Genomic DNA, 20,869 nt, shown 5'->3' with positions numbered 1-20,869 from the left:
AAACTTTTAGCTGAAATTAAAAATGTCAATTTAATGCCAATAATTTCCTCGAATTGAATGTCAAAGTTTGACTGGAATGTATCTTTTCATGGTAGTGTTTGTTTCATAAAGTGATTATAACTCACTGTGAGAATAGGTGTATATCATAACTCAAATGACATTATAATGCCAATGATTTCCACGAATTGAATGTAAAAGTTTGACTAGAAAAAATAGTGTTTCTTTTTGTGCAAATTTTTGTTTCATAAAATCATTATAAATCACTACTATGAGATTAGGAGTATATCATCATCTAGATTAGAAAGATTTTTTTTTTTAGTTTTATGTGATTGGAGCTTGAATACCATTTGGCTTTGAGTATTGAATCGTAAGGCGGAAGAGATAATCTACTATAATTCCTAAAACATTTCTTAAATCACAATTACAAAATGGTCATATGAACATTTTTATAATTCTAACTCAACATTATTTCTTTACTCTCTTTCAATTTTTCTCTCATCTGCTACTTTTCACATTTAGTTAATGCTTATTTATTTTTCTCGTTTTTTTTTCTTATACTATTTCTTTTATTTGATACTTATTTCCTAAAATATGTTGCCATTATTATTACTATAATTTCTCTTAATAATATTCCTCTCTTTTTATAGTACTCTCACTTTTATATTTCGGCTAAACCCAAACTACTTACATTATTTATATATTTTAGCTAATTAAGTACTAGTATTAAGTATATTATTATTAAGCGACCTCTCATTACATTTAAATACTAATTTGATTACACTAGAAAATCAATCTCAAATTAACGACCTAAAATGAAAAATGTGTATAATATAGGACGGAAGGGAGTGAACTATTCATCTCTCTTTTACTTTTATTATATTATCACTATAATTTATATTAATAATAATAATAAAGACTGATAAAAAATTGTGTTAATAGTAATGACGATAAGAATATATTTAATTTTCTAATCTAAAGTAGTTATATTTAATAAATTGACACCATCTTAATATCTTATATAAAAATAACTAACTAGAATTTGACAAATTTTATTTTTTATATAGCCATTATCGCAATTATTTTATGAAAATTATTTAAATTTTATAATTATTTTGTATTGTGATAATTGAAATTTGTCAAATTCTAATTAATTACTACTTTTTATATAAGATCAACAGCTTTAGGATATAAAAAATTAAATAATTTCAATAAAATTAAAAAGGGATATTGGCATCTAATATCACGAAACTTTCAAAAAGTTGAGTTTTTCCCACGAACTTTAATATTGACAAATAATATCACAAACTTTACCCCCGGTTTGTTTTTTCCCACGAATAAAAAAATTCATGTTATTTTAATAGATTGAAGAACAATTTTGTAGGGTGTGCTTCAAGAAAAACTATCTTCAAAGATTGAAAAGCTTGAAACTCTCAAAATTGTTGTCGAGAAATTACGAAAACAAATTCGTATCATAATATTATTTGTGGGAATTTTTTCATTGGTGGGAAAAAACAAACCAGGGATAAAGTTCGTGATATTATTTGTCAATTTTAAAGTTCGAGGGAAAAACCCAACTTTTTTAAAGTTTCGTGATATTACATGCCAATATCCCAAAAAATATTAGGTCAAATTTTATTTTCCTTCAAAATATTTATATAAAAAAGGTTAAATTTGTACGTATTTCAAATAATACAGAGTACAAAGTTTATAGAAGTTTCTATTTTTAATTGGGTAAATTGCCTCTAAAGTCATGAACTTTCACAAAAGTTAGGTTTTTCCCGTGAACTTTAAGTGTAGCATGAAAAGTCATGAACTTTACTCTTGGTACCGATTTCCCGAGTCGGGTATTCCGGCTAAACAGTGTGATGATGTTTGCATTTATGCTGACATGGAAGATGATTTGGATGCTAAGTGTGTTTATTCCCATTCTTCTTCCACTCCATTTACCTTAACCCTAATTAAAAAAAAAAAAAAAAAAAAAAAGATTTTCTCCTTCCTCACTCCAGCACCGCCACCACCTGTCGCCGGTCCGGCGCACCACCTGCTCCTCCCCTTCTTCTCTTTCTTTCCCTTATGTCTCTCTCTTTCCCCCTCCTCTATCTCTCCCCACTCTAGGCCTCATTGTGTCGCCGCCGTCATGGGAGCGGCGGCGCTCCGTCATCCTCCGTCCCTTCCTCTCGTTGGCTCTGCCCCCATCATCACCATCCACCGCTGACTGCCCTCTCTTAACTCTCACTCCAATTATTCAAAGGCAAGATCCCCAAGTCAGAAAAGGATGTGAAATCGTGGCTGTTCGGAGATGATGTTCTCTCCAGCAGCGTCGGAGGAGTTTTAGGTGATGTTCTCCCCAGTGCCACCGCCTCCCGCCGCTCCGACGCACCACCAGCGGTGATAGTCAGCGAATTTTTAATTTTTTTTTCAAAAAACAAAAAACGACGTCGTTTGTGTTCCGGCTACCACATAGGATAGGTTGATGCCGGAAAACTATCAAGTCGGGTCGGATGGAAAATTTGCACAACCCGATAAAATTAATGACTTTTCATTAACATTTAAAGTTCACAGGAAAAACCAAACTTTTATGAAAATTCATGATTTCAAAGACAATTTGCCCTATCTTTTTTAACAAAAGTTAACGTAACTATTTCAATCAAATATAATAGAGAGAAAGTACACGAAATAACACAACTATTTTGATTAAATAAAGGAGTATTGGGAAAGTGAAAATATTTTTTTAGAAATAACTTTTTTTTACCATAAAATAAACCATCATTGACTTGGATCCTGCTCTGATACTATATTAGAAATGGGTCACTCACCCTTTAAAAGGCCTCATAAGGAGGAGGGTTATCCACACTTATATAAAAAAGCTAGGATCATCACCAAGCCGATGTGGGACAATGATTTGGAGAATTTAACAGTTACTATCTATATTCTATAAAAGGTGGTTGATAATACTCAAAGCTAGTTCTGATATGTTAAACTTAGAAATTAGATAATGTTCAAAAGTTAAAAGTAATTATCAGATTGATATGATGTTTATAGGATAGCTACGATCTTTTAAAGCTCTTGACGAGATAATGTTCACGCGTCATAAGTTGGTAATCCTTGACCATACTCAAACTTATTTTAGTCTTTTAAATTGTTACGATGCGATGTCAATAAGTCAGTTACTATGATATTAGAAATTCTTGACGAACGAAGGAATCACCTTATTGCATAGGCTACTGCATTTTCTAATGCATTATTAAATAGTTGTCAGCTGGATCTAATTACTTTTAACTTTTGAACATTATCTAATTTCTAAGTTTAACATATCAGAACTAGCTTTGAGTATCAATCTGATAATTACTTTTAACTTTTGAACATTATCTAATTTCTAAGTTTAACATATCGGAACTAGCTTTGAGTATCAATCTGATAATTACTTTTAACTTTTGAACATTATCTAATTTCTAAGTTTAACATATCAGATCTAGCTTTGAGTATTATCAACCACCTTTTATAGAATATAGATAATAACTGTTAGATTCTCCAAATCATTGTCCCACACCGACTTGGTGAGTTTCTCTATATAAGTGTGGATAACCCTCCCCCTTATAAGGCCTTTTAAGGGGTGAGTGACCCATTTCTAATATGGTATCAGAGCAGGGCCCAAGTCGATGATGGTTTATCTCTTTATCTCTTCTCTTGCCTACCCACGTGATGGAAGTCCGATGTAGGGGTGAGCATTCGGGTTTCGGTTCGGTTTTTTGCCCAAACCGAACCGTACCTGAAAAACCAAATTTAGGCTAAAATCAAAACCGAACCGAAACCGAAATCCGAAAAACCGAAATCTGAAAAACCGAAAACCGAACTTTAAAAACCGAACTAAACCGAAAAACCGAAATTTTATACGATTTAAAAAAGCCTAAAACTTTAAAACCGAAAAATAACACAAAAAATCATAAACATCCATCAACCAACAAAAATAAATATTTAGGCAGGAACATAAAATAAAGAGTTTCATGATATCTAATCAATATACAACAAATTATAACAAATTAACAATGTAGTCCATTCCCAAGTCTTCAATCCTCTCTGTTCCACGGATGAGCTTTGGCCATAGTTTTTATCATAAGCTTTGAATCAATTTTGTAAAATCTGTAATACAAAATAATCCCATAAGTTATTAACAATGAAGAAGAGAATATATAAATGTATAAGAAATGGTACTGAACAGTAGAAAATTAGAGAAAAAAAAAGTTTGAATCTTGGACAGCAGATCTGGATGATTAGGGGCATCCAATTTTTAAATATCACAACACTTAATTTAAGCATATGAATTCAGCTTCAATACTTGCAATAATCATCTTTAAATATCAAAGTTTACAGATCCAAATACTTATCCTCTGAAGAACACATTAATGCCTAAACACAAAAACTTAGGTATTTTAATTTTGACCACTAATTTGAGAGCTGTGAAGAAAATAGACAAGTGTGAGTTTTTACCTTCTTCTGAAGACGGCGTGGATGGCTGGAGCACGGCGGAAGGCGGTGTAGATGGCTGGAGCACGGCTGCACTGCTGGAGGGCGGAGACGGCGTGGATGGCTTGAGGCGATGGGCTAGAACAGAGATAGGAGACAAGTTGGAGGCTTAGAGTTAGTGAAATTTAGCCTTTAGGGTTACAGATTTAGAGTGGAAAACGGAATTGAGAACGGAGGCAGAGAGATTGACAAAGGAGGCGGAGACGTTGTGAAAGGAGGCGGAGAGGCAGAATTTTATTAGGGTTAGAGTTATATATAAATAATATTTAAATATATTTATATTAAATATAATTCGGTTTTTCGATTTTTTTTTCGTCCGAACCGAACCGAACCGAAAAATCGAAATTTTTGCAATTTTAAAACCGAACCGAACCGAAAAACCGAAAAAACCGAACCGAATTTCAAAATTTCGGTTTGGGTCGGTTCGGATATTCGGTTTTCGGTTTTTTGCTCACCCCTAGTCCGATGTATCATTCCGGTGAGTGGCACATTTCTAACCATCCACGATTTACTCAATTCAAGTGGCTGGCCTTATTTGATTTCTCAGTAGATCAAAATTAACCACCCTTTGCTTCAATCGAGCTGTTGGCCTTACGGGACAGAAATATGAGAATTATTTATTTAGAAAAAACATAAATTAAATAAGAGATGGAGAAAACAAAAATGGAAACGAGAGAAAATTTAATGATATGAAAAATATACATACCAAAAAAGGGATAATTACACTTTACATACGAAGTGTTTCACCAATGTTTCAATTGAGTAATAAGTATCATACAAAAAGTTTCATTAGTGTTGCAAATTAGTACATTTCGTCTAAAAATCACAAACATCTTTACTTTTTTTATTTTTCATCATTTCGACTCTAAAATTAGCTACAAACATTAGCTGAAAGTTAAATGTGAATTCATTGTTTAATAAAATGCGCATATGGCAATGCATAAGGTATTATTTAGAGAAATAATATCATGTTTTTAGCACAATTTTGGAGAAAAATAAAAAAAAGTAATAGTAACACAAATCAAACTTTTTGTATGATACTACTATTATTTGTTAACTTAAAATATTTTGTACTCAATTGAAATGAAACAATAAAAAAAAAAATGAAAAGAACAAAAAAAATATTAAAATAGAAGTAATAAAAATCGTACAGCAAGTATTGTTAAAGCCCTAAATCATGGCGGAGCGCCTTCTCCTCCGACAAATTATCCGGCGGTGGCGGGCCGACACCGCTGCACCGAGTTGCAAAATAATTTTAACCAAGCTGTTCTACGAACAGAAATGTTGGTACACCGCAGCCAGCGACGGTGAAAACAAAGTTTATCAATGGCTGATATTGCCTCCATTCAACCCCGCCCCCGACGCTTCTTCTATCGGGAAAAAACTTTACGGCCGGCCGGAAGAAACCAATGCGACGGCGCTTAAATGGATTCTCAAGTGCTGTCCTCATCTGCCGAGGTCTCTCGTTCAGAAACTCTTTCGCTTAAGACAGGTTCACTTTCTTTTTCTGTTGATTTATTTAAAAAACTCTCGAGCATCAGCATCAAACAAGTAAATAGCTTCGAAAACCACGTCAATTTCCATCTTTCTGATAACAAATAAGTTAGCACTTGTGCTCGTATCCTTTATAAGCTAGTACTATAACACAATTGCAATGTGCTGCATTTTTGGTATTGCATAAGATTATTTGAGGTGGCTCCTTTTGATTTGCTACAGGTGCGAAAGGAATGCTCCAGTGCCGGATCTAAAGACCAGCGGCCAAGAAGGGTAAAACACTGTCATTCACAATTCTTATGGGACTTCATGCTCTTGTTATCTGTGTCATTCCTACCTCAACGCATGATTTGTTTTTGTGTCTGTAGATAGGAGCCAAAGATTTGATGGACATTGGTGATAGGATATTCCTTCCCAAATCTGTTGATGATAAGTCTCATCCAACAATTGATGAGAACCAGAGCTTTTCCAGTGAAGAAGAACGGAGATTTGTTCAAAGCCTCGAGTTGTATAAGGTATAACTGTTCAGATATTGTAGTTAGTAGAATGTAGCTAGCCCTTTACTTTTCTGTAGTTGGTTGCACGTGAAGGGAGCCTGATTTTGATTAAAACCTTTTTAGGACTCTGCTATAATTGTCATCAATAAACCACCTGGAATGCCTGTTCAGGTAAGATAGGAGTATTTGCTTTCGTTGCTTCTTCCCTGCCTCCTCAACCCTTTCTATATTGCTAAAAATGGATTCTGTTTCACATTACCAGAACTTTCTTTTCAGGGTGGCGTTGGGATAAGGAGAAGTCTAGATGAGCTGGCTGCCAAGTATTTGAGATATGACTGCATGGAGCCTCCTCGTCTGGTGAGTTTGACGAACTCTTTGGTTTTCATAGAGACACTAAGCTCACTAGGTTAGTGGCATATGCCATTTGAGTAATCACATCGCTCACATTCCTGCACTATCTTTGCTTGATCTGTATTATCTCTTTCCTGGGTGGTGAGGCCATGACTTTACAGAACAGTCGCAGCTCTCATTTGTACATATTTTCTATGACTTTGCTTTCTTCTTACTCTTGTTTATTTAACTACTCCTATATAGTATACTAGTATTAGAAAAATGCAGACTAATTGCTTTTGTGGGAGTACTTTTGCATCCAAGTGTAAAGAATCATTCAACTGCACTTTTAGGATTCTAGTTGAAAGTTGGAGATGTAATGTATGTATTGATGGAAATCCTTCGCGTGCTAATAAACTTTTTGAATGGTATCTCCACTGAAGAATATTTTATGCCTTTTATCAAATTAATTGCGGAGCTATATGAAAGAAACTTCATTTTGTTATGCTCTCCTTCTATTTCAGAAGAACATCTGCCCTGGTATCTTAGGCCATGTAATGGTCTTAGACTCTTAGTTGATATCTCACTGACTTGATATTAAAATGTACATATTTGACTAAATTTCCTGGTAGTTTTTCTCTTTTCAGGTTAATTGAAAAAATAAACCTGGCCCATTCCCTTCATGTAGTTAGCTACCTTTTTTAAACTTTGTACATAGTTGTTTTACTAGCTTGTTGGTAGGTGCACAGACTTGATAGAGACAGCAGTGGCATATTAGTGATGGGAAGGACACAGTTGAGCACTACAGTCCTGCATTCTGTTTTTCGTGAGAAAACCTTTGGAGCTTCAAATGATGTAACCTTTCTTCCTCATTCTAGATAATACATTTCATTATTTACTGCTGTGTTTCGTAAGGTTTTCAAAGAAATCAATATCAATGTCTTCACAGTGATACATCTGTCATCATGTAGAAGTCATCTGGGTTACCTTTTCTTGCAGATTCTTGGCAGTAAAAGAATTCTTCATAAGAGGTATTGGGCTCTAGTTATTGGATCTCCAAGACGTCGACAAGGGTCAGTTTCTGTCCCTTTGATAAAGGTGAATTTTACATTTCTCCACCTTAAGAGTCACTTTAGCATCTCCAATTTTTTTTTCATCTGTTCTATATCTTCTCAAGGTCTTTACATGTTCTTAAACTCTTAATAAATTGCAACATGCTATGCTCGGTTTATATTAACACAATCTAGATTGTCTTTTTTGATTTCTCATGATATGGAGGCACATAAACCATAATTGTTAATGTTACCTAATCTCTGATCTAGGAAAACGATGATTGATGCATAGTTTTCCTATATTTCACGTGATGGCTGCATTCATGCTCTTACTTTTTCGACAATCTTTTGGATGTACATTTGATTTTTTTGCCATATCTTAATTCTTACCTAGATAATATATTATGTGTATTTTTTTTGCGTATATATTATGTGTATTTTTTACATCCTAATTCCAAGATACTATATTCTTGTAAAGTTTCTACAAATGTTCTATCATGCACTGTTTTACTGCATTGAGGCCTAATTATACTGATATGATGATTACACGTCTGGAAAATTTTATTTATGGATTCCACTCTTTTTTTTTATTGGATTTAATTAAAATCCTTGTTCTTTTTTTGTTTTCTTGTTCATTTCTTATTCAGGTGGTGGTTGACAATGGAAAATCTGAGAGAATTACTGTGGCTGATAATAGCAACAGATTGTCAGGGCAGCATGCTGTAACAGATTATCGAGTCATAGCATCTTCACCCAGCGGTTCGTTCCACCAATGTTCTCATTGATGTCTTATTTACTATCATGTGTACACTCGAAGGCATGTTGTTTAAGCCATCTCCACCATGTTTTAACTCTGCTCCCTATTTTTTTCATTTTCCTGTCTGATTGTCTAGTATGCTATTCCTAATAATGTTACAAATGTTTACTCCACTGTACTGGCTCAGTTAGTATTTGCAGATTGCAAAATGAAGAGGGTGTTCTAGATATTGATTTAGTATATTTGCATCATCTATGTCAGTTCGAAGAGTGGATCAGTGTCGCATCAACTACATTAAAGGGTGTATGTTTGTTGAAATTTGAATAATTTATGTATGATCTGGAGTTTACTCATACTGTTAACTGAGGGATCAGGAAAGTTTCACACCATGTTTATCAGGGAGTAGTTTACTGTAAGGAAAAACAAAAAGATGTTACAGCTGTTTATTGACCTTTATTAAAAATAAAGTGACTTTATATGTTCATTTCTGATTGAGAACGAAAAATAATATTGTGCACTAATCCTTTTTTTCCTGTAATGTTATGTTACATTAATTACTTAGCCTTAACCAGTTTAACATCCAGAATATGGGTTATTCAGTCGAGTGGTAAATTGCAGGTTATACATGGTTAGAGCTTTCGCCACTTACTGGAAGAAAGCACCAGGTTAGTATTACTGCTCTTAATTTTTTATGAACCCCATCACAACTTCCCTTTAAACCTTAGACATAATAAGGTTAGCCAGACTTGCTCTTTGTATTGACTCTGTCATTGTTGAATAGCTTCGAGTCCATTGTGCGGAAGTATTGGGGACACCCATAGTTGGAGACTACAAGTATGGCCGACAAGCTCATAAGAAACTAGGACACTATCTCGAGTCTGCTTCAGATCATCTTAAAGTTGAAAAGGACACTGAGTTGGAAAGTGGAAGCATATCAGATGAACAATTCTCCCTTCATCTCCATTGCAAGGAGATGGTCGTGCCGGACATTTCAGTTGTCTTGCAAAATGGCAACATAAGTGATGTAGACTCTGCACGAATCAGAGATATTGTGTTAAGAGCTCCTTTGCCTGCACACATGCAAAGAAGTTGGGACCTACTGAGTTCGAATCATAATTTCTGATAGGGTGGAATAATAATGTATTATGCTTCCGCCACCAATCTCTCGTCTCAAGGTAAGATCATATTTCACTAATAGCCTGTCAACTTACTGAAGATGAAGTCAGATAGTATATCATATACGTACGTTGCAACAGACCGTGATTGGGGTCATGGGAGCTAGGTCAATCTTAATAATTTATAAATTGTTGTCCATTGCCACCAAATAGCTCTAGTTGTGATGTAATTGGGAGTAAATGTCGATCTTATTTTGTAAACTTTATTTTGATTTGATAATGAAAAATCCAATAATATTGGCGATCACTTCGTCAGGTTAAGCGATAGTATTGTATGCGTAATCAAAGCTTCATATTCAATGTGCTGCTGTTAGTCATACACTCTTCGAATGAACGCATTTATATTGAACTCTGATCATTCAATAATGTTATGAAATTTTAGTTTCATAATTAAGGCATGCGATCCTGGCCAAGTTAATTCCATGTATTTTAAAGGAGGAATCTACTTGAAAGGGCATTTTTGAGCTACAAACTTTAATTAGTAATGTTCTACAAAAGCACGCACATGGAGTTGCATCCCCTAAACCAAAGAAAACATAATAAAAGAAAGTATAGCTGACCAATTTGGCAAACAACAAACTCACAAAATGTGATAAAAGTAGAAGGTATAATTGTTTGAACAAGTAGTTTACACATACATAGGCAGTAGGCACAATGAATATAACTGACTAAGCACAAAGGGAACAGGGCAAGGCATACTTTCTGAATCGTTACTGTTAGAAGTGTAGCCTAGCTCTATTATGAACATTCACTATTGCAGGCCATTGATAGTGAGCTCAGAATACGAGTCAATCAAGAAGCAAAAAACATTATAAGTTTGCTAATCTAATCCGCTGTCCCAGTTAGGAAGAAACCACTCAAGGAGCTCCGCACTCAATTCCTACTTTACTCCTCAGCAGCGAATGGCCTAACATCTCTCACCGAGACAATCCTCTCAACCAATCTATCCCGTGGGAAAAAAACCAGTATCAAGCTGCTGTGTTTACAGGATCATCTCGGGTAGTGCCAAGTTACTTAAGAAGTTTTTAGCTGATGTATTGCCTTTGGCTAAAATACATGTTCATGAAATATCTCGATGGGTTGAAGCCACTGAGAAATACTGCAGAAAAGAGTAAATAACTTAATACTTTACCAAACAAGGTGTAGTTAAGTTATAATATTGTACCGATGCTTACGTATGGGGGAAAGAACTAGGACAACACCAATTGGATACAGGAACAAAGTGGTCCTCTCCAGGAAGGGCAATACTGCACCAATCAAGCAAGATAAGAAAATGCTAAAATATTACTCATGAAAATGCGTATATTTTTCAGTAGGCAACTTTATTGCATTTATTTTAGTGGAACTTCAGATCCAAGAGTGTTAATGGACTTTTAAATAAATTTCACCAATGCAAGGCTACGTTATCACAGCAAAGGTATAAGTATTAGTGCAACACTTGGACGTGGCAAAATAGGTTTAAATTTCTAGACTTGTGCTCATGAAAGGGTCTGAACAGCTTTGTAGCCCAATGCTGGACATAACATATAACAGCAACTTTACAGATAAAAAGACATAAATGTGGTAAGACTTAACTCACCATCATAACCTAAGTAATTCAGGTAATGGTAGTATGATACAGCTACCATGAAGAGCGCATTTGATAGCAGTAAAGGAACAAACCCATGAGCCACTAGCAGAGGTGATAGAAAATAATGAAGAACTGCAAAAACGAACATAATGTCATAATTATCTGGAATATAGTTAGCAAGAATCATTGGCAAACATTTATTTTACTTACCATAAAGCAGCACAAACATAGGGAAGAAAGAGTTGCAGTGTACATCAAAGGCGTACAACCTTCAGAAGAATGATGAAAAGTTAGTCCTTAGCTCAAAGAGACATCAGACAAATACATAGTATAAAGTAATATAGTACCTTAAATCTTAACACAAACATGTACAGTAGTAATTGTTATCACATATCATGTAAGGAAATAGAGTCACCCAATAGAAAGGGATAAAAGATTAGCAAACAAAACAGACTCCGATAGAAAGCTCAATATCCTTACCATTCCACCCGTTGCTCCACCACGTAACTGTTTGGAGCTTCTTCTCGAAGATAATTGTTAGTGAAAAACCTGAAGGAAAATGGCAAAACAATTGTCAGTTAGACCATCATGACATCCACAAACAGACACATAACGCAGACGTCCCAATAAACCTCCATGATGCGATAAAGACAGAATTACAACATAGTAGTATTAATTAATAAGCTGCTCAGGTGGCTTTGAGAAGCTTCTAATGCATAGCAACAGAGACAGATTGAGATGTTATGTGGCATGGTGAGTCATTTCTGAGAGGAATTTCAGTTTATTTTGTGAAAATATATTTAAGCATGTCAAAATTTAACTACATCTAAATTTGAGATGACTGTCCCAAAGCATATCCCCTATGTCAATGTGAAAAGTTCCAGAAGATGCTATACTTCTTTTTTCCATACTTCCCTCACTGTTAAGCAAACAAAACAACTCTTGTATTAATAAGAGATGTTTCTACAAAAGGTTCATGGGATAAAAAACCTAATCATTCCACCAGATTTACCATGAGAAAGTACTTCAACATTCAACCTTAGAACTTATGCACCAACAGACTATCACACATTGTACAACTAGGATGAGACCTTAGGCAGTCATTTGAATCCAAAAATGACTTGTTACTGCATGAATATACTGAAACTGAACTCAGTGAAAGGCAGTATCTCCAATAAAGATTCCGCAGACGAAGATTAAACAAAAAAGTGACACTTTGGAGAAATAGAAATTCACTAATTGAAATGAAAAACAAAACCGAGCAAGCTATTCTGAAATTTATGTAAGTATAGCAATCCATGTTCTTAAGTATCCTTACCAACAAATTGTAGCCAAAATTGCACCAATTACAAAGAAATGGATGAACAAAGTTGAAATAACTACAAAAACAGCATGCCCTGCACTATGGTCGTACCTGGTACACATGAAAAAACAACAATATAGGGGCAGCCAACGTATAAGATACAACAATTCACTTAAGTGTGTAGCTAAAAAAGGAAATAAGAAAGACAAAAACAACCAATCACTTAGAAATTTGATCTGAAAATGAGATTGTTTGAACAGGAATTGTATTGAAGCAATATCGATAAGATTGATAGTAAAAATATTCATTACTCCCTTCGTCCCACTCAAGATGTCCACATTCTTGAGTGGCACTGGATTTTAGGATGAGTTGTTAGGTGAAGTAAGTAGAGAGATAAAAGTAATAGAATATTTTAATGAGGAGAAAGAAGAGAAGAATTTATTTCCAAATATAGAACATGGACATCTGAGTGGGACAAACTATAAAGGAAAGGTGGATATTTGAGTGGGACGGAGGGAGTACAAAAGAAATTCTAGGGAGGGCTTGTCTGGTACTGATCAATTATGACAGCAGATGTGATAGACAAAGTGTCAAAGATACTTACGCAGCACAATATGCAATAAGGGAAACTGACAAAAGAAGACTACATATGACAACAAATGCAGGATCATCACGTGCCCATTGGTTCTTTGTTTCTGCAAAAGAAAAGATTGTCTTATTTTAGGGAATTAGTGCACTGGTAATCAGCAATGCTTCTTAAAACCAGTTGGGCCAATAAATTATGAATTTAGGGTATAAGACACAAAATAGGATTAACCAAGAAATAAGTTAACCAGTCCATATCGAACTATCAATGTGATTAATTTTCCAACTTACACAGTTTACAGTTACATGAAGAACATTTGGTTTGTAGACCTTCAGAGAAAATATATTAACGTTCCACAGAGAAAAACCATAATAAATGTGATAATATTGTATTCCTGAACACAGATGCTAACAGATTAGCTGGACACCATTGAAGCTAATGCTACAATTTTGTAAAGAATGCCTGAAGAGTGAAGATAGCTTATTCTAAAATTTAAACTGAACACACAAGGAAGTTAATGTTTGACAATAATATTAGTAAATCTATGAAAAAGTAAACCATACATCACGTATTGGTGAATGATATTTAAATTATAAATAGCTTCATTAAGACTTAGATGAGAATAACATTCATTACAAAAATACATGGGACAAGTAATAAAAGTATCTCAGTAATTAGGCATCATTTAAGATGTTCGTCATTGGTACTTTTAGTCAATAATATTTAACAAAACAAAATAGCCGAAACAGATCAAAGAGGAGACTCACGCTTGTGATACTTGGTGTGTTGATATCTGCACCATTTGTACAATTCCACATGTAAAACAAGGAAGTAGAGTCATCAGATAAATCTGAGTAAAAAATAATTCATGAAACCACATAATTTTATAGTGTCTTTAAAAGTGACACTGCGAGCACTACAATATCTTTCTCTCTCGGATGGAGATAACTAAGTTAATATGTATAAACCACATATAAAAAGCTAACCTTATTTGGCTTATTTAACACCTGTGATTCATAGTAGTTTACAGAAATACGGATTGACTGATTTTAAAAACTCCATATTTGTTCACAAATTATAATTGTAGAAATCAAAAACAACAACTACTGCATATGATAGTAGTACAAGAACACACCATTAGCATAACTAAAATGCATCTATCTGCCTGAAAGCTTTTCAACATAGTGAAGGATATGATGAAAACATTCTATTAATAAAACATACACAATACACATGAACATTCAGAAAACCAAAAATATTATGCAGAGGTTGGATACCCACACGACTTTTGGTGATGTGCATAGGTTAAGCATTTGCCAGAAAGTGTACTCAATATCCATCTGTTGCCACTGCAATTGGCCATAAAATAATCGGTGTTAATAAGAGAACATGCTGAATCCCAGAACATGTTCACATAGGAACAAGTTAATAACAATTGAATCCCAGTAATTATAGCACAACAAAATTTAGCTGTAAGCTTTTATTTTCTGTTATTTTAGCAGTCGAATTAAAACTCAACATTTTTGAACAAAGAGGTTTCATTATTAAAGCAAATAAGCCCACGGTTGTGGAAAAACAACAATATTCAACGTATGCAATCTTTAAGCATATTCAGCAATAGATTACACACTTCACAATAACCTTAACTATTTAGCCATATTTCACCAATTTCAGTAGCAATGACTTCAACAACAATTTCACCAAACCAAATTGTATCCTTTCAACTATAAACTGTCACCCTAGATCAAGTTCAAACAACCAACACCTATTGTTCGCTACCAACTAGGGAACAATTAGTGAAAGCACCAGCTGCCTCCAGCTCTAATCCTGATTCCAGAAAAGCCCCTACTCACATTAACAATAACTCGCATCAGCCTATCAACAACAGCAAACCAAATGAATAAAGCCACGAGTAAAAAGGCGTATTTCTTCACAAACCAAAACAAACAGGGCATCAAGGCCTAATCAAGCCACAAACTCCTCATGAAAATGCAATGAGACAACAGTTAGGAAACCATCCATCAAAATTCACGAAGAAAATCGTGATCAGATCTGAGATTTCTGCCACGATTTCGGACAAAAAAATCACACGCGTGAGAATTCGGGAGGAAGGGCGCAAAACCTTGACTATTCTGCGGAGGTAGGGGAAAAACGAATTTGGCCGGGCTTGAGGGCCCGATCGGGCCTTTGTTGTTGAAGCAGTAGGCAGCATCTTCTTCTTCTTCCACTTCCACTTCCACTTCTCTGATGTATTATTGATTTGTGATCGATGGATTGGGTTTGAAGATCTCTTAAATTTCAAGTAACATATTTGTTGTTCCCTTCCCTCCTCTCTGTCACTCGGCTTCGGTAAACTGTAAATGCTAGAGCGGGCCGAATCGTACGGCCCAAAGGATTAGGTGGTCTCTGATATTGCTCCAAAGTGTTGCGCATGTAATTTGTAGTAGTAGCAAGTACATGGTTTCGTATACTCCATCATTAAAAATATAAACTCATTTTTTTTTTCATTTTCTAGAAATAATTTTTTTTATTTTAAGAAACTTCTTTTTCTTCACGAGATGTCTCATTTTTTTACGAACACACTTTTTTCATTCTACCTCTTTCATACTTTATTAACTTTTGTTTTAAAATTCATGTTGTTTCAAAAGTTCTTATTTTAAAAAAATAGGAGTAATAAAGTTACTTATATACTCCATTTATTCCAAAATAGTATGTACTTTTGGTTGGGAACGGATTGTAATGCACAATTGATAAATAGAAAGAAAAAGTAATTAAAGTATTGTTATCAGAAAATGAGTCTCACCTTATTAGGGCATCCACAATGGGGCAGAGGATGCAATGCCCTATGGCCCGCCCTATGCTCCGCCACATCAGCATTTTATCCTCCACCCCTTCCACCTGCAATAGAGCGGACCATAGCCCGCCCTAAGCCCCGTCTTATAGTTTTTGCTTCTATTTTGTATTTTATATAATTTATGTTGGCGGCGGCGGCGGACGAGCGGCCGCGAGGTGGGGCGGTGTGCGGGTGGGAGAAGGCTCCATGTCTGACAGCCCGTACGAGTCCGTGCTGAAATCGGGATCGTACTGGGTGTTGATGTCGAAGGGCCGGTATTCACCGGGTTCTGTACCCAGCCACTGTGCACCACCACCGAACATCGGACTATACGGACTTGGATAATCTCCGGGATTCATTTTGTTTGAAATGTTGAAAATGGAGTTTGAAATAGAGTGAAAAATGAGAGGTATATATAGGGTTTGAAAATTGAATAAAATTATAAAAAAAAAATGAAAAACGCGCTGCATCGTCCGCGATGCCACAGTGGCGAACGATGCGACGGACGATGCATCGTCCGCCCATTGTGGATGGCCTTAGAGGAAAAAGAATTTCCTAAATTAGTAAGTACGTACTCTTGTGGGATAAATTAAAAAGAAAAGAGTGCATACTTTTATAGGACGGGTGAAGTATAAACTAATGCTACCATTATGGAACAGGCAAGGGAAAGAGCTAAAATTTTGACAATAAAACCACAAAAAGAAAAAAATATTTTTCCTCACTATTAATGGATACGAGGTAGCTTTCGGTGCTAGCATCGTTAGATATAAGTTGCGGCGTTGATTGGGACAACAAAAGAGATAGATAATGATAGATAAATAAAATTTGAAGACAGGTGAAGTAAACTATAGATGCATACGATAATTGTTGATAAAAGCAGCATTATCGTTGAAATAATTGAAAGCACTCGGAAGGGACAATGAAACTTCGACACTAAGTTGTGACTAAAGTGTGATGAAGTGGATATGAGAGAGACAAATATAAAGACAGATGGTTGCAACGAAGGTATTGTCAGATGGAGAGGGGAGTGAGAATTTACAGATCCATGGTGTACGAAACTCGTACATCTCGCATGAAAGCCTTCACTTCATCATAATGTTGGATGTTTGAGTCACCTTAGGTGGAAGAAAGATGATGAGAGTGTCGGTTGAGAAGACATTCCAATGAAGGGAAGTAAAAATTTATGGAAAATGGACCGACAATAGAGAAACAACCTGACCAAATCGAAGAGAACGAATCACAAATTCGACCAATTCACAAACAGTGGGAGGCCGACCCCGTTGTGAGCTATGCCGTGTGTGGGAACGTAGATGTGCAATGGAGTAGGAGTCACTCTATTAGGCCAAAAAAAAGTGGCCAAGTGGAATGTGAAGAAAAAAAAGTGACTATTACAAGCATTACAACTCTAGACAATCTACACGCGATCCATGAGACACATTACAAATGAAGACAACATTGTAGAATTAGTTTGTTAGAGCACTCCCAATGGCGACGGCGAAAATCCGGCGATTTTTCGCCGGATATCGCCGACTTATCGCCGGCCATTGGGAGGAGTTCGGCGATTTTTCGGCGAAAATCCTACCGATTTTACGCCAAGCGGCGTTTTAACGCCGGGCTATCGCCGGATCATCGCCGGCCACTGTGGGGAGCTGTTCGGCGATTTTTCGGCGATGATCAATTTTTTTTTTTTTTTTTCCTCAACGGTCATATTCTAATTTCCACCCCTATAAATATTTCATCCTCTTCCTCCATTCATCACCCACAAACTTCATTCACACAAATTTTCAATCTTTTTTCTCTCCATCTTTATTAAATGAGTTCTGATTCATCGTCTCGTGCTCAGTCCGACGAGGAAATATCACATTCTTCTTCCGAAGAAGAGGTACCTCCCGCTCCCACCGGATGGGATGTAGCGGGTTTTGCCAACAACCCAATCAACAACTATATCTCCCGCTGCATACAAAGCGAGATCGCTCGAATGCAGCAGCCACCCCCCCAACGGCCAATCCGCCGGCGGCGCCGATACATCCCTCGCAACCACACTGGTGCGCACGATCGGCTGTTCGCCGATTATTTCCATGAGGAACCACGTTATCCGGCAGATGTATTTCGTCGCCGGTTCAGAATGCGCCGCTCCCTCTTCCTGCGCATTGTTAATGCGTTGTCCGCGCGTTACCCCGAGTTCCGGCTCCAGCGAGACGCAGCAGGGAAGCCCGGGCTATCGCCCCTACAGAAATGCACTGTTGCCATCCGGCAGTTGGCATACGGAGGGTCCGCCGACATGTTCGATGAGTATCTGCAATGCGGCGAGACGACTGGCAACGAGTGCCTGAAGAATTTCTGTCAGGGCGTGCGAGAGATATTTGGGGAGCACTACCTTCGCTCGCCGGACGCAGCTGACTGCCAGTTCCTACTGGATTGGCACTGGAGGACCCACGGCTTTCCGGGGATGCTCGGCAGCATCGACTGTATGCACTGGCAGTGGAAGAACTGCCCAACCGCGTGGCGAGGCCAGTTCACTACCGGCTACAAAGGTACACATCCCACCATCATTCTTGAAGCCGTTGCCGACCAACGGCTTTGGATTTGGCATGCTTATTTTGGTATAGCCGGGTCGAACAACGACCTAAATGTTCTCAATTCCTCGCCCCTTTTCAACGAGCGGATCAACGGGTTAGGCCCCTCCATCGAATTCACGGCCAATGGCAATGTGCATAACATGGGGTACTACCTGGCTGACGGCATCTATCCGCAATGGCTCGTGTTTCTGAAGACGATCAGATGCCCACTCGGAGATAGAAGAAGGTATTTTGCCCGAGCGCAAGAGTCTGCGCGCAAGGATGTGGAGAGGGCATTTGGGGTGCTCCAATCGCGATTTGCACTGGTAAAGGGCCCGACGCGCTTTTTCTACCAGGGGGATATTGCCGATATCATGTATGCGTGCATCATCATGCATAACATGATCATCGATGATGAACACGAAGGCGTCCTCGACGTCACCAACGACCCAAGTGTTGCATCATCGAGTCACGGTGTCTCAACCGAGTCCGCCCGCCAGGGTGTACCGCACAACGAACATGAACGGTTCCAGGCGTTCATGGACATACACCAGAAGGAGGCCCATCAAGCACTACAACACGATATCATCGAAGAATTGTGGGCAAATAGAAACCGCGCCCACCGCCCTTGAATTTTTTTTTCTTTGAATTTTTTTTTTGATTTTTTTTTTCCATTTGTGTACTTTTTTTTTTTTTTTTAATTTTCTTCGTTGTAATGTGTACCCGTGTTTAATACAACGAACTTTATTACTATTATTTGTTTTATCTTATAAATTAAATAAGCTAGCTTTATTATATATAAAAATAAAACACTTAAATTAGTGATGATGTAAAAATGAAATGTTGAGTTAGGGAGAAATAAGGGAGAAATAAGGGAGAAACCATTGCAGAGGTTGACTAAAAGTTGGCTAAAAACTGGGGATAAATTTTGGTGCTGATGTGGTGCTGATGTGGCAGGAGTTAGGGAGAAATAAGGGAGTTTATCCCCAAACCATTGGGAGTGCTCTTAAAGCCTACAACAAAGACATGTCTCAGCTAGATGGACAAGCAATTGCAAAAGCACATGATGAGAATTTGGACTCTATTAATGAATTGTAGTTGTAGTTTTATAAATTTCAACTGTGCAAAAAATAATTTCAATTTTACTAATTTTACGTGGGAGGGAAGGGGAGTCTGTCGCGGCGCAGACACTCCACGATCCCTAATGTTGGTCGATTGGAGGCTGAATTAAAAAAATAAATACACTAATATATCTTCTCCAGTCTCCACTTTCAAAATTATTCCTCAAAACATATTCCTTTCGAATGGATGATTTCATCAACTACGATACAGGTTGAGATGAATGAATTTGTCAGAAGTAACAACTAGCGAGCGTCGGGTAATACTATTTTGCCTGGTCCGATGACCCGATGACAGGATCCAACAACAATCATTCAATTTGTCGGTAGTGAACATTGATGATTAATTGATTAGAGCACTCCCAATGGCACTCCCTTATTTCTCCCTTATTTCTCCCTAACTCCTGCCACATCAGTGCCACATCAGCATCACATTTTATCCCCAGTTTTTAGCCAACTTCTACATTGGTTTCTCCCTTATTTCTCCCTTATTTCTCCCTAACTCAACATTTCATTTTTACATCATTATTTTTTATATTATTTAATTTTCCCTACAAATGTATTTAATAAATAGACTAATAATGAACAATTCATCGTTGTATTAATCATTGGAAAATATAATACAACGTGAAAAAAAAAACTACAAATAAAAACCGCAAATAAACAAAGATTTAAAAAAAAAAAAACTAAGACGGAGGGGCCGGAGGGGCGTCGGGCTCGAGGCCCATCCTAAGCTGCAGGCCTTGGATGCATTTCCAGAGGGTCGCCTTTTCTTCAGGGGTCCCGCTGCCGGTGAAGTACAGCGTGTACATCTGCGTTAGATTGGCGACATTGCTCGAATAAGTGGCTTTTTCTAAGTCGATGTGGGGTTCCGAACCGACTTCCGACGTTGTGCCCTTCCCCTTCCGCCTCCCCTTCGCCTTCTTCGCTCCCTCCGGGCGCTCGTGCGGACCATCCCCACTCAAGTCGATGTGGGTCGCGCTCCCCTCGCTCTCCGAAACGCTAAGTCGCGAGCGCACCGATTTCCCGTGCAGCGCGGCGTGCATTCCCGTCCGGAATTTGGGGAGATCCT

At 37.0% G+C, this 20,869-nt stretch overlaps 2 protein-coding genes across 3 annotated transcripts; one reads left to right on the top strand and one right to left on the bottom strand.

The window, feature by feature from the left end:
• Positions 1–5,681: 5,681 nt before the first annotated feature.
• LOC125218262 (Pseudouridine synthase family protein) lies at positions 5,682–10,090 on the top strand. Of its 2 annotated transcripts, XM_048119898.2 has the most exons (10): positions 5,682–6,016; positions 6,241–6,291; positions 6,387–6,533; positions 6,639–6,686; positions 6,792–6,872; positions 7,587–7,700; positions 7,845–7,943; positions 8,545–8,656; positions 9,273–9,319; positions 9,436–10,090. In XM_048119898.2, the coding sequence occupies exons 1-10, from the start codon at positions 5,702–5,704 to the stop codon at positions 9,775–9,777; spliced, it is 1,356 nt and encodes a 451-aa protein (XP_047975855.1). In that variant the 5' UTR covers positions 5,682–5,701; the 3' UTR covers positions 9,778–10,090. The 2 variants fall into 2 exon arrangements, with proteins under 2 accessions (XP_047975855.1, XP_047975856.1); XM_048119899.2 differs by lacking the exon at positions 6,639–6,686.
• A 302-nt stretch (positions 10,091–10,392) lies between these two features.
• On the bottom strand, positions 10,393–15,709 carry LOC125185399 (uncharacterized). The gene is made up of 10 exons (XM_048081922.2): positions 15,411–15,709; positions 14,570–14,637; positions 14,056–14,081; positions 13,307–13,397; positions 12,718–12,813; positions 11,880–11,948; positions 11,610–11,668; positions 11,409–11,531; positions 11,005–11,076; positions 10,393–10,928 (listed from the first exon to the last, which is right to left on the bottom strand). Exons 1-10 carry the CDS (start codon positions 15,498–15,500, stop codon positions 10,855–10,857), a joined length of 768 nt encoding a protein of 255 aa, XP_047937879.1. The 5' UTR covers positions 15,501–15,709; the 3' UTR covers positions 10,393–10,854.
• Positions 15,710–20,869: the final 5,160 nt, after the last annotated feature.

The sequence above is a fragment of the Salvia hispanica genome, chromosome 1 (genome assembly GCF_029641045.1).
Source record: "Salvia hispanica isolate PSC_SH4W2 chromosome 1, Shi_PSC_v1, whole genome shotgun sequence".
Taxonomy (NCBI): Eukaryota; Viridiplantae; Streptophyta; class Magnoliopsida; order Lamiales; family Lamiaceae; genus Salvia; species Salvia hispanica.
The sequence above is the reverse complement of the archived record's forward strand: the minus strand, read 5'-3'. Positions and strand labels throughout refer to the sequence as shown.

What these genes read in the sequence shown, in the direction of transcription:
- LOC125218262 (XM_048119898.2), top strand. Translation starts at nt 5,702, where the DNA reads ATGGCGGAGCGCCTTCTCCTCCGACAAATTATCCGGCGGTGGCGGGCC. An exon ending in AACTCTTTCGCTTAAGACAG is followed by an intron (nt 6,017 to 6,240) that starts GTTCACTTTCTT and finishes GATTTGCTACAG; the next exon opens with GTGCGAAAGGAATGCTCCAG. An exon ending in CACCTGGAATGCCTGTTCAG is followed by an intron (nt 6,687 to 6,791) that starts GTAAGATAGGAG and finishes CTTTCTTTTCAG; the next exon opens with GGTGGCGTTGGGATAAGGAG.
- LOC125185399 (XM_048081922.2), bottom strand. Translation starts at nt 15,500, where the DNA reads ATGCTGCCTACTGCTTCAACAACAAAGGCCCGATCGGGCCCTCAAGCC. An exon ending in CTTATTGCATATTGTGCTGC is followed by an intron (nt 12,814 to 13,306) that starts GTAAGTATCTTT and finishes CATGTGTACCAG; the next exon opens with GTACGACCATAGTGCAGGGC. An exon ending in GTGGAGCAACGGGTGGAATG is followed by an intron (nt 11,669 to 11,879) that starts GTAAGGATATTG and finishes ATTCTTCTGAAG; the next exon opens with GTTGTACGCCTTTGATGTAC.